Here is a 13,044-nt window from a genome sequence, read left to right as displayed (position 1 = left end):
AACCCCCCCCCCCCTCCCCCCCCCCCCCCCCCCCCCCGAGTGGGATGGGGGAGAGAAATGGGGAAGAAAAAAAAAGAAAAAAGGTAAAACTTGTGGGTTGAGACAAACAGTTTAGTAGAACAGAAAGGAAGAAACTAATAATGATGATGATAATAATAAAATTACAATAATAATAAAAGGACTGGAATATATAAAACAAGTGATGCATAATGCAATTGCTCACCACTTGCTGACTGATGCCCAGTTAGTTCCCAAGCCGCCACCCCCCAGTTTATATACTGGGCATGACGTCACATGGTACAGAACATGCCTTTGGCCAGTTTGGGTCAGCTGTCCTGGCTGTGTCCCCTCCCACCTTCTTGTGCCCCTCCAGCCTTTTTGCTGGCTGGGCATGAGAAGCTGAAAAATCCTTGACTTAGGATAAACACTGCTTAACAACAACTGAAAACATCAGTGTGTCATCAACATTATTCTCATACTGAACCCAGAGCAACACTATACCAGCTACTAGAAAGAAAATTAACTCTATCCCAGCTGAAACCAGGACAGTAACACACCCAAGTCAAATTAATTCCTCCATTCACACCAACATAGGTGTAGTTGCACTAACAAAGAACAGTGGGAAACAGGTAAGAAGAGTTCAGAAATAACCCTTTCACAAACTTGTGATCTTCCTGGGTTTCATCAGAAATCGGAAGAAAAAAAAAAATCAAACAGGCATTTGTTGATTTACATGATCTAGACAAAAAAATGCCAAGAGGTGATATCATTCACCTATTAAAGTACTAAGCCAAATGAGAAATGCCTTTTCGACATTTCATGCACATCCTCTCTAGTCAGTCATCAAGAAAATGACAATTCTCTTCTCAGTACTTTCAAGTTCTTTTTGGCTTTGAATATATAGAAAGGCACTGAATGCATGCCATTGTGTTCAGTAAACTAATGAATGCTTTTTAGCTGTAGGTTGTGAACTCAAATCCCTAGAACAGGAATAGAGTTTCTCAAAAGGATCAGCCTTCAAGTAGTTGGCCAGTATTATACCAATATAGCATACCTTGGGCCAGGTTTGGGAACTTTGCCAGCCTTTAGCTCATCAATTATGTCTTCAATATCTTTGGGTGTCAAATCTTCCTGTAAAAAAAAAAAATTATGGACAAAACAGAAAAAGAATCAGCAATTCTGTTAACTGCAGGATTCAAAATTCATCACATGAGTGGCTCTCTTGGGTGTGATCCTAGCATAGGTAATTTTGATCCTGTCCATAAACACACATACTGGTTTAAAGAATTAGGACAATTAAAAAGCCTACTGTCATTTTAATGTTAAAATTTTTGTTTTACATATGTGTTTTCAGCTTCCTTGATACATTAGTGAGCTGATCTCTGCTGACCCACTATACACATGCCACTGCACATCCTGCAAAACGGTGTCAACTGTGACCAAAAAAAAATTGTGGGTACAGATCAAGACAACAGTTCTCAAAAAATTAATCAGACTGTGATAAAATATTTTAAAAATAAGTTTTTTTTAAAAAGCTGGATTCAGTCAATACATTAATTCCTTTGGTCTATGGCATCCCAAGTAAACTGTAATTCAGAAGTCTAAAAGTTCAAAAATAGTGTTAAACCAGTCCAGGCTTTCCAACAGACTTCTTTAAAGTACTTTTAAAAGCTTATCAAATACCTTTTTACAAATTCCAGATTTAGGGGCAGACCACTGTCACAAAAATGCATCACCCCACTTGTATAAATCAAGACAGTAACTGAAAGGAAAAATACACTGCTACGATGTGATACAGATGGCAGCAAGAGGCCAAGAAACTAAAAGATGCTCTACATTGTAAGTTGTCTCTGCCAATAGGAATTTAAAGTAACTGACCAAAACTTCAGAATCTAAAACAAGTGAAAATACAAGTAACTCAGCAAAGAAGTTTATTCTTTTAAAAGGGAATGTAATACTTACATAGTAATTGTCATTTATTTGTACCATCGGTGCGTTTACACAAGCACCTAAACATTCCACTTCTGTCAGTGTGAAGAGTTTATCAGGTGTTGTTCCCCCAACTTTTATACCTAAACCAATAAATAATACTAGGTTTAGCAATGGTTATTGAACATGATTAATAAAACATGAGTCTAAGTACTCCACAGTCTTCTCATTACTTGTATTTTGGCCTTAAAAACATTTGCATAGTTAAATCCTCTTAAATGAGTCCAAAATGTTTCTATTAAACAAAAGATTCTAATAAACTGTGAAGTCAGTCTTCAGATAGCTTTTGAGACCTCATTTACAGGTATGATTTATTAACAAATAATCATGAAATGACAATTCCAAGAAATGTAACAGCTCTAAGGAACTTTTTTAGTTATCAATAGAATGGAAAAACCGGGAAAAACACAGCTTTCTTGTGCTGATACAAATGTGTTAATATACAGTGGTGAATACTGAATTCCCAAATTAACCAAGATCCAAGCATTAGCAGTTAGCTACAAACTCATAAATGACTTTCAATTTTATACATAAAGGCTTATTTCCTGAACAACTCTGTACACATACTTAGCTCCTATGACACATTATTGTTCTAGTGATACAGATACAGACCTTCCCCAGAGGGCACGTTAGCCAAAATAACATCTTGGACTCTGATCTTCAACAAAATTCTCCATGGAAGGAAGAATGCTGAAAAGCAGTTCTCCTCCATAGTTATTAGAAGGGGGGGGGAAACTAATAAAGTCTAAGTAAGGCCCGTGTCTCAGTAAGAGCTACACAATCATCCTTAATGCTTTTATTTCTCAAGCTAAGAGTTTCAGTTAAATTAAGCTATCTTTGCAGTAACACATGAAGACAAATTTCATCTAAAATTCTTCACTATGAGGATTGGTGAGATACTGGCACAGGTTACCCAGAGAAGTTGTGGATGCCCCATCCCTGGAAGCTTTCAAGGCCAGGCTGGATGGGGCTTGGAGCAACCTGGTCTAGTGGAAGGTGTCCCTGCCCATGGCAGGGGGGTTGGAACTGGATGATCTTTAAGGTCCCTTCCAGCCCAAACCATTCTATGATTCTATCACCTTACTTAAAAAAAAAAGCCTCACAAACAACCTTCATATAGCATATACCTTAAAAATCTTATTTTGCTTACAAAAAAGTGCCATAGCATTCAGAGTCTTCTCATATATATGGGATAGGGCTTAATTTCTCAGTCCAAGAGTCATATTAGAATAATGCATTTCCTGGCAAATTACCTTTAAAACCACTTTTAAGACCACTAAACAGCACTCCAGTCAATGGCCTTTTCTGCTCTACTGTACCGAAATCCTTAAAGAATACAAAATCTGAAATTTGAAGTGCTTAGTACCTATTTGCCAATGATTTCACTCCATATTTTCCATACTATTGCTCTGTCCCCATCATACAAAAAATTTTACTTCAGTATCATTAAACAAAGGTAAAAAAAATGTAAAAAGTATATTACAAATTTGTATCCTACCAAGTTTCTTCTTAATGGCTTCTAAAATACTATCAGAGTCTCGTAGCATGCAAGGTGTGGTAGTGCAGACCTGAATATGGTATTTCCCAACAGGTTTGCGATTATACATTGTATAGAAGGTTGCTACTTCATACACTCTCATGGAAGGCATTTCTAAAATTTCAGCAACCTGGAACAAGGGGAAAGCAGACACTATATTGAATTCTTACAGGGCATCAGTAAAGCCATTTAACAAACCATTTCAGTAAGTAACAGGGAGGGGATGGGTATCAAAGCACAGCTGTTTTCAAATCCCAAGACACCTGAGTTACTCTGATTGGAGTCACCCTTCTTGAGCGCAAACTCCAGTAAGCCATGGATTAGCACAGCAAGGAGTTCAAGTCAATTCCCTTCCAGCATCTAGCATCACACACAAGCTAGATGCAAGAAGTCAGCCGGGTTCCAGCTTTCATTGTCATTTCCAGCTCATATTGCTCTTCTGCTGTATGAATGAATGAACTTCTACACATCTGCCCATACTAACCCACATAAGCCTTTCGGTAAGGGAATACTTATAGGCAGGTACTATGCTCACCTAATTCAGATAAAGCAGGTCTGTCTCAGGTTCTGTGACATACCAGGGCTGGCCTTAGAAATGCCACGGCTACATGTGCAGATTGATGTCACAGCTAGTAAATAGGGAGTGAAGCATGATCTCCATGGAGCCAGTTCCAGTGCAAATATCCCTGACCTCATTAACCTAGAACCCTGGCAAACTGCTCAGGTTGAGAACTGGCTCTGTTTTCAAAAAGGTGACTGTTTTATGTTCCAGTCTCTGTTGCAGGCAAATAACAAACCATGGAAAATATTTGCTCATTTAAAAATCTTAAGATAATTTTAAACATAGTATGAATCTGAAACTTAAAGTAGCCAAAAATACTTTTCTCATTCAGTATTAATGGAGATTTGAGGCTTTATGCTACACTGTACAAAGGCCTTTCTCTAAATGTGCACTTAAATCCTTCAGTAATTTCTGTAACGCTCACAATCCTCACTTAGCATATCTTGATTGAATTTAAAACTTTTCACTTTAAAACTGATGATATGACAGATTGTAACACAAAATATGTTAGATTTATTCATATGTATATAAACCAGAATTTTTTATTTCTTGGTATTTGATTACTGTCATGCAACCTATCACTTTGGAGCAGCGTAGTTGCTTACTTGCTTGTTTTGAAATAATTTTAATAAATAACTTGATAAGTCTACCGAGCATTTGCTATAAGGCATTAACTGCTCTGCAGAAGTCTTTACAGGCCTAAAGATTAGGTACAACACTGGGAATATGTGTAGTACCACTAGTCTGGGAGGAGAAAAACCCCACCATCGTCGTTTCTTCTTTCCCCAAATTCAGCAGTGAACAAAATCTTTCAAGTTTCTGTTCCTACTTCCAGGATGATTCTGGGAAAAGAGCCTATCTAAATAAGGCTCATATTATTTTTGTTTTTTTCTGTTTGTAAATGGGCTAACATTACGTAGACAATGGAGCCTTGAGTTTTCTGCATTAGTTTTCCCTTTTATTTTTTAAAATGTAGTCTCAAAGGGAATTCTCGCAATTCTGTGCCACATGTAACTTCCCACGTTAGTACGCTTTGATAAATAAATGCTAATATTCTAGTAAGATATTTAAAGAAAACCATAATAAGATAATTAAGTACTAAATACCTTGTTCATAGCTGATATGGGCAACCATCCATGCTGTCTTTGGGCCAAATCTAGTACTGCCATGACAGCTGCAGACTTGTGTCCCCCTGGGTAGTTGTTTATGATTGCTTCTATTCGCTTTTTAAAGGGAAAAGGGGGGGAAAAAAGTATCAGTGTTGATCTAAAGACAAAGTCTGTGTATTCAACTTTTTTTGTCCGCATACCTTTTGGTTTTCAGGTGTGAACTCAAATGGGGTGTCTGGATTATTTTCAGGACTATCTCTGTGCTTCAGGAAAAGAAAAAGGAAACATGTAAAAATAGGGCTGTCAGGAGATTATTCAGGACAGATTTACTGTTATAAAACATCTTCTCATTAGACAGTAACAGCTGAGTTGCTTGAATAAAACTGATATATTCCAGATAAAAATTTCATAGTAGTCAAATGATTAAATATGTCTGGGAATGTTATAAAAAATATTGGTAATTATTTCGTCACTCTTAAAAATAATTACTTATTCCTGTTATTTCCTATTAAAAACATTTCTTGAGGAATATGGTGTTATGAAATTTTTATTTTTTTTTAACACTGTTAATACAGTTTAGCAATTATGTTCAAACTCATCACAGTCCTCTGGTTAATACCTTAATAAACAACACAGGACTTAAATAGCAGCCCATTTTTTTTCTTTCACCATGAGACATTAACTGTAAAAACCTCAAAATTCATCAAGAAGCTTGCTATACAACTAAAACATTTGCACATTGAAACACACATTAATCCATTTTAATATATTCTTTTGATTTGTAATGGATTTCAACATTTTAATTTTAGATACAACTCTGAATCAGAATGGAAGAAGCAGAATTTTGAATTAATATTTCCAAAATAAGGTATTCTATTATATTATTTTTAAGGTGGTCTTCTAGGGAAACATCGAATTGAAATTAGTTCTTCTATTTTCAGAAAATATAAATTTAGAAGTCTTGAAGAAAGTGACATTTTCCTATAATAAAATCTTTAGTTCTGATGAAAATCCTTATCCACCAGAAAAACTTCCTGCCCAAAATTTTCAGTTACCTCTAAGCAGCTCATTATGGTATCCTTGAAACACTCATAGCTAAGTTTCATTCCAAACTTTATACAGTTTTCAAATTGAGAAAGTTTCAAATTAAATGGAAAGTTTGGGGGAAAATGCAAGCTATACTTGAGGCTTGATTTTAAAAGTAATCTACAACCAGCTAATGATAAAAGCTTTAAAAATATATTTAGGAGAAAGAAATCCACTCCACTGGCTTTCACTTTGATCATTGTCTCAAGTAATCTAGGGTGATTTTGTAGTTTCCACACTGTGTTCATATTAAGCAGTGACGGATTTAATGAAAAATCTTAACATTGCAAGATACTTGCATACTGAAAGACTGTCATCAGTGCAGAACTTAAAATATGTATGGTCCATAGCTATTCCTGGATTTAGAAATTAATATGGAAATATTGAAAAGCCAAAACTTAAATTATATCTGTTAGTCTAATGAGAGATTCCCTTTGCTTATCCTGTCTATATCCTAGAGCAGACAGTACTACTGCTCCCATCAATCTGAGAGCTTGTACCCCTACCAGAGTTCCAAGTCAAATATAAAACTACAGTCAATATATACTTCTCCACTAAGAACGACTTTCCCCTAATAAAAGGCATTGCAGAAAGATAATATCCTTTGAACACACTAATATTTTATTACATGTGAATTTATTGCTTATTGTGTGGTCTACAAGGTAACATAAAACAGCTTTTAGGAACACAATTGCCACTATTTTAGACTGACCCTTCCAGATACAGGATTTGACTCCTCATATGTAGCGTTGCTGAGGGTTTTCTACCAATTTTAAGGAAAGTTCTCAAAAAGAGGCTGATGGAGGAAAAACTAATTGGGAATACCATGCAACTTTTCTCTTTTTTCCCTTACAGACCTGTTCTATGTCTTAGCTGCACAAATCAAATCCATGATAAGTACTTCCATAACTTAACTTTTCCCTCTCAAATTTGCATACCCATTTTATTTCAGTCTGCTATTTTGCCTTCCATAGATATTTGATAGTTACAGTTGTACTTCATCTCAATTTCTTTTGCAAGTAAGTATATTTGATTTATTAAAATCTCCTCCTTTGTCTACAACAGCTCTTCTTTTCAGTGTATCATCTCTAAACTGGTATCCTTAAATACCCTACATGTGAGGAGGAATAATAAAGACTTTATATCTGAAGCTAGTTTGCCACATAGTCAGCTCTGTGCAGCAAGGCCCCAAAATATGTTTTAAAGGCTACAACACAGGTGAATACTAAATAAGATCATGTCACCTTTTTTTTGTTTTCCATTTTCCTAAATGAACTTCATCTCATTCTGTGCTGTGGAGAGTTTGATAGTTTTCATCAGTAGCTAACAGAGTTCTAAGTCTACTGAGCTGTTAGGAATTTGTCAGTCACATGTTCCCTAGTATTCCATTTGTCTGATGACGCACCATTTATCTGAGACTTGCATGAGCTGATTTGCTCCTAAATGATATCGGTGCATTTCTGCCTTTTCTTAGGACACAGATTCTGGAGAACAAGATCAGAATTAAGGACACGGTATTGGAAGGAATACTATGTTAAATCACTGAGTGGTTGAGGTTGGAAGGGACCTCTGGAGGTCATCTGGCCCAACCCCCCCTGCTCAAGCAAAGCCACCCAGAGCTGGTTGCCCAGGACCATGTCCAGACAGCTTCTTCTGAATAACTCCAAGGTGGGAGACTCCACAACCTCCCTGGGCAACCTGTGCCAGTGCTTGGTCACCCTCACAGTAAAAAAGTGTTGCCTGATGTTCTCTGAGGCCATTGTCTCTGGTTCTGTCACAGGGCACCACTAAAAAGAGCCTGGCTCCATCTTCTTTGCACCCTCCCTTCAGGTATTTATAGGCATTGGTAAGATCCCTCCTCCCCCAGTCTTCACTAACAGTCCCAGCTCTCTCAACCCTTCCTCATATAACAGATGCTCATAAAAAGAAACTGATACATTAAGGCTTCCTCTATACACAAACTAAGTACAATTATGTCTGTACCAACTACAGCAATTTGTAGAAAAGCAAGGTCAAATTCTAGCCATGCTTTTTTTCCCAATTCCCTTCTTGTGCTCCCCAATTTCCTGAAGTCTTACACAGTATGTTTTCATTCTACACATAGCTTGACTGTATCACATTTCTATTGCAGCATTCAGCCTAACCTATTTAAAGTGTGAACAATTGCACTGTGAAGGCCTACCAAAGCCACACTGCCCGCAAAGATGATGGTATTCTCTCATGGAAGGTACTAAGGCTGCTGAATGTTCATCTCATTCTTTTTGCTACATCAACCTGGGCCATTTTATTATTCTTTTTCAGTGATTTAATCATCTGTCTTTCTTGACAGAGAGAATTATTAAAGAGCACTGAAGAATTACAGTAGAATAACTAGAATAATTGAGCTTTCATGTATACTGCGAAAAAGTCGGCCTGAAACTTGACCTATGCCTGTTTGCCTGTGGTAAACATTAGTCCAAAACACTGTAAACCAAAATGAGAGAACTGTGTGGTATGCAGGGGAATAGATGTTTAGGGCAACAACCTGTTAAAAGTCCCAATCAAATCAGCAACTGAAAGAAATTTATTACTTCCCCTCCAAGAGTAAAGTACCCTACATTCACTATTCCAGCAAAACTCAAGATATAAACCTTCTTAAGTTAAGAATGGTAGAAGTGCTCTCAGACCCAAGTATTTCACTGACCATCTTCACAAGTAACTAAAACTATAATATAGCAATTATCTAACCTTCTGTACTGAAGCCTGTGCAGCCCTATGACAAAGCCCACATCAGGGCAGTCGATGTGTTAAGGAAACTCGGTCCCTGTGTTGAAAACCACAAAGTAGAACAGTTAAGTTTTAGCTGTTAAGGAGGCTAAAGACAGATAAAAGTTAAAAATAGAGAAGGCATGTTTAAGAAATAAAGGTAACTATTGTAAATAAAAGTATCTTTGAAATCAGGCCTTCCCTAGCCATCAGAAACATGATATATTTGGAACAGCTCTCTTAGGTTACAACGGGCAAACAATCTACCTAGTTTTAAACTTGATACACTCTTCTGGGCGTGATGGCACCAGAATGAGTTTAATTGTTGGGAAAGTCTCTTCGCTGTTTCAGAATAAAAAGGAGTTTCAGTAGAAGTTTTTTTATTTCTGTATGTTTCTGATAACATGTAAAGAAAAAACTTGCATGAAAAAAGTTTGCAAAGGGATACAAGGGCGTGCAAATCAGCACTGCCTTTTAATACTAGATTTTAAGACTACCAGGTCCTCTGCCAGCATGTCCCCTGCTGTTACAAAACAAATATGCTGTATGCATTTTTCTTCCTCACCTACAGATTTCCTATACGGAATGTGCAACAAGAAGCACCAATATGCTTTGCAAAACAAAACCAAGACACTCATGTAAACTGACATACAAAGAGAACCACCACAACAGGTTAGAGTTACTCCTGGGTAAGCATACTACTCCTCCACAAGCAGTTTTAAACAACCTTTGACACTTCATCTGCTTGTAGTAGTCCAGAAAACTAAAACTTTTTCTAATGTGTTTTCCCTACAGAAATCTGGGGAAAAAAGTGCCCCATTTTTTGACTGTATACAAACACTTAGTGTTGGTTACAATAATGCCTTCAGCTCAACTCAGCAGGAAGATTTACCCCGGAAATTTGCTGTGTTAAATAACATCTGAAATTTGCTCTGAAGGTTTTTACTTATATTTAGGGCAAACAATTACATGCACACACAGTGACATCCAACTATCTTCTTCCCATAGCCTTTTACTTCACGGAAGAATATTACCCTATTAAAAAAAAAACCATAAAATAACCCCCCACACAAACAATTTCCTATGCTCTACTAGCAAAAATTCTGTTGTGGAATAAAAATAAAAGGAGTGAATGATGCTATTAAATAAGAGAGCTGAATATCACAAGTAGCTAAAACACACACTTTCTTTCTACTTCCCTTTCTCTATTTTCAGGCTCCTCCCTCCAGCAAATAATTTAAGCAGTTACATAAATCTTGAAAAATGCCTGGAGAATTTAGAAGGCTATCTAGCTTCATATGCCAGACACCAATATCCATTAGGGTGCCAACACCACCTTTTGCCTGTTTTCATTAACCTCAACTACACTTGAAGTTTCCTAAGTTGTTGGCCTACACCACTTCCTCTATTCGTTGAATACTAGCTCTCACTCCATAAATCATCAATGCCTGTTCAGTTTTCTGGAAAGTATACAAAGCATGTACTGTAATCCCATTAACTTCATCTTATGAGAAAAGCTGTAGACAGCTGCAGAAAGGCAACAACAGCAACACAAAAAAATCTGTCTAAAAATGCTGAGCACCTGCTTCCAATGCAGTGGTCAATTCTCTAGTGAAGTGCTGATTTCTACTACATGCTGGAAAAATGCAAAATTATTCAGCTGTTGAATTGCAGACTAGATAAAGCTCTGAATGGAGCAGAATGGGACAGAATACACCTCTGAGATGCTTCAGGTTCTCTTTAGAGGCAGACAGAAAACACATCTGCTTTACACATCTAAATTTGAGGGTTGGGGTTTGGGGTTTTTTTGCAATCACTATTGCTATTTATACATATTATGATAACGCCTAATGGCCTCAATTATAAATCATTATGCAACATGCTGTATGACATATAATATGAACAAGCACTACACTTTTCATATGCTAGTGAACAGGGCTAGACCTGGATGTAAGGGTAATTCTGTCGCAAATTTTAGAAATCAAGAAATTGCACCTGCAAAAAGTTTCATGGGCTAAAACTACAAACTCAATTAACTTCAATAAAAAAAGAAAACAAGAACTGTTTTATAATGAAATAAGTTTAAACAATGTCTTATCTTCAATCACACACAAATGCTGCTAATATCACCATTACTATTAATAAACAAGAGTCTTCACTGTGTAAGAAACACAAGGCCAAAAAACTAAAATAAAACCTTTTGATACTCTATCACTGCTCTAATAAGATGTTCCACTGAAAAAATGCTTTTTTGTAAATTCCAGCAGGCTTCTAGAGCAAGCTCTGCCCATCAGAATCTTTTAGGCAGATTAAAAAAAAGTGTATGCCAAACTCTTGTTACACATCCCCCTTCCGGTAAGGTAGAAAATTACTTACCACAAATAAGGTTCCTCCACTGGCATTGCACACTGCTGTTCTATGTAAGTATCGAATTTGTCTTATCTACAAACAAAAAGTAGATAGTATTAATAGTTAATAATTTACATAACTGCTAAAGACTGCTTTCAGAACCAGCTTGATTTCTACTCTAATTGTAAGCCATTAATTCTAATGTCATCACTAATAATTTGAATTAAGTCAAGAGAAGAATATTAAGGGCTCTCATGTACTAGTACAAGAGCACATCTCTTAACTCATCTTGATCTTTTCAGACAGTGTAGAAGTTAAAGGAGTTAACTTCAGAGAGATACTCTGCCACAGTTTAACTGCCTTGAATACAAATTCTCATCAAATATTTAATGAAGAATTTTCCAATTTGTTACTTTATAGCACATCCTTTAAAAAGTCTGCAGAAAGTACCGTTATTGAGGTTCTTCTCTAGTAAGCATTTACAAGCTTCTTCAGATTTTATCTAACTGAACAGTGAGATCAGGCATAAGAGAAAACAGGCATGAGGTCAGATCTGAAATCGAAGCCCAGGTACCAGTGAACTACAGCAACCTAATCAGCTCAATCTTTTCAGCAGCAGATCACGTAGCTTCACCTGCAGCGTAGTTTCATATGATGGCTGCAGTCTTTCCCCGTGATATGATCAGCCCTTCCAGGAAGGGCTGGATTTTCTATGCAGTTATGTGTATTATGTTGTATGCACGTACTTCCTCTTTGCTCTCCGCTTCTGGCTCATCTGAAAGCAGCAGCCAGGAAAGCAATTTATCTCCTGCCATTCTTTGTCAGAGGCCAAAATGAACTGTGGGATACATGAACAACTCTGTGGATTGCAGATCATTCCTGTGTGCCACCCCTTCCAGGGGACCCTCGGCCTGTTGACCTTATCAACTAACACGAAGCACATCAAATGAACTGCACCAGCATGCCAATTTGAGTGTCCTCTGTGAACCAGACAACATGTAAAATTCAGACAAAAGACTAAAAAGTGTAAGTAGAGCATGCAAATACAGCTGAAATTCTGTAGACAATGCTGAAAGGGGCATATAAGTAAGAATTTGATGCTCTGGTACAAGACCTACTAAATGCTAAGTAAACAGAACACATGCAGTTTTGGCTGTGAAGGGACCACCACCACATTGTAAGCCTCAGGTTTGTAGCTGTAAGAGGCAGTCTCCTACCAAGAGTAGCACTTCAGAAGAAAATCCTTTATTCTATCGAAAGATGCTGTACTGTTTCCAAGAACCAGAATCTGTAATTTCAGACTTCGAGAACTAGGACAAGACCCCATTTTTTGCACTGGCCTAAAGGATTTCAATTGGTGTGAAAAACAATCGGACTGAAAAACAAACTTAAGGGTTTTCCTTCCAATGGTTAATCTTACATACACGGGCAAGACAGAAACACTATTTCCACTTGTGAAGCTTCCCAGTAACCCGCAGTAAGCACCAAGCAGTTACTGCTAGAGCCTTTTTCACTTGAGGCAAGCAGTGCAACTCTAGAGCCGGTCAGGCAAGTCCGGCAGGCCCCGGGGCCGCGAGGGAGACAGCCCGTCCACCGGCCGCGCCGGGCTTTCTTCCCCGAAGCCGGGCCCCGCCACGGGGCCCCGCTGCCCGCCCACCCCCTCCCCG

General features: G+C 37.5%; 1 protein-coding gene across 4 annotated transcripts in view; it reads right to left on the bottom strand.

The window, feature by feature from the left end:
- Positions 1 to 13,044, bottom strand: part of NDUFV2 (NADH dehydrogenase (ubiquinone) flavoprotein 2, 24kDa) — a 14,004-nt gene that overhangs the window by 698 nt on the left and 262 nt on the right. Inside the window, exons 2-8 of one of the 4 annotated variants that reach the window (XM_010584813.1) lie at positions 12,124 to 12,357; positions 11,405 to 11,470; positions 5,398 to 5,460; positions 5,195 to 5,311; positions 3,488 to 3,656; positions 1,963 to 2,072; positions 1,055 to 1,131 (exon numbers count right to left, since the gene is read on the bottom strand). In XM_010584813.1, coding sequence (XP_010583115.1) covers positions 1,055 to 1,131; positions 1,963 to 2,072; positions 3,488 to 3,656; positions 5,195 to 5,311; positions 5,398 to 5,460; positions 11,405 to 11,470; positions 12,124 to 12,192 — 671 coding nt within the window. In that variant the 5' untranslated portion in view covers positions 12,193 to 12,357. The other 3 variants (XM_010584814.1, XM_010584812.1, XM_010584815.1) reach the window with 3 other exon arrangements.

Source organism: Haliaeetus leucocephalus, unplaced genomic scaffold (assembly GCF_000737465.1).
Source record: "Haliaeetus leucocephalus isolate CR32 unplaced genomic scaffold, Haliaeetus_leucocephalus-4.0 Scaffold1007, whole genome shotgun sequence".
NCBI lineage: Eukaryota > Metazoa > Chordata > Aves > Accipitriformes > Accipitridae > Haliaeetus > Haliaeetus leucocephalus.
The sequence above is the reverse complement of the archived record's forward strand: the minus strand, read 5'-3'. Positions and strand labels throughout refer to the sequence as shown.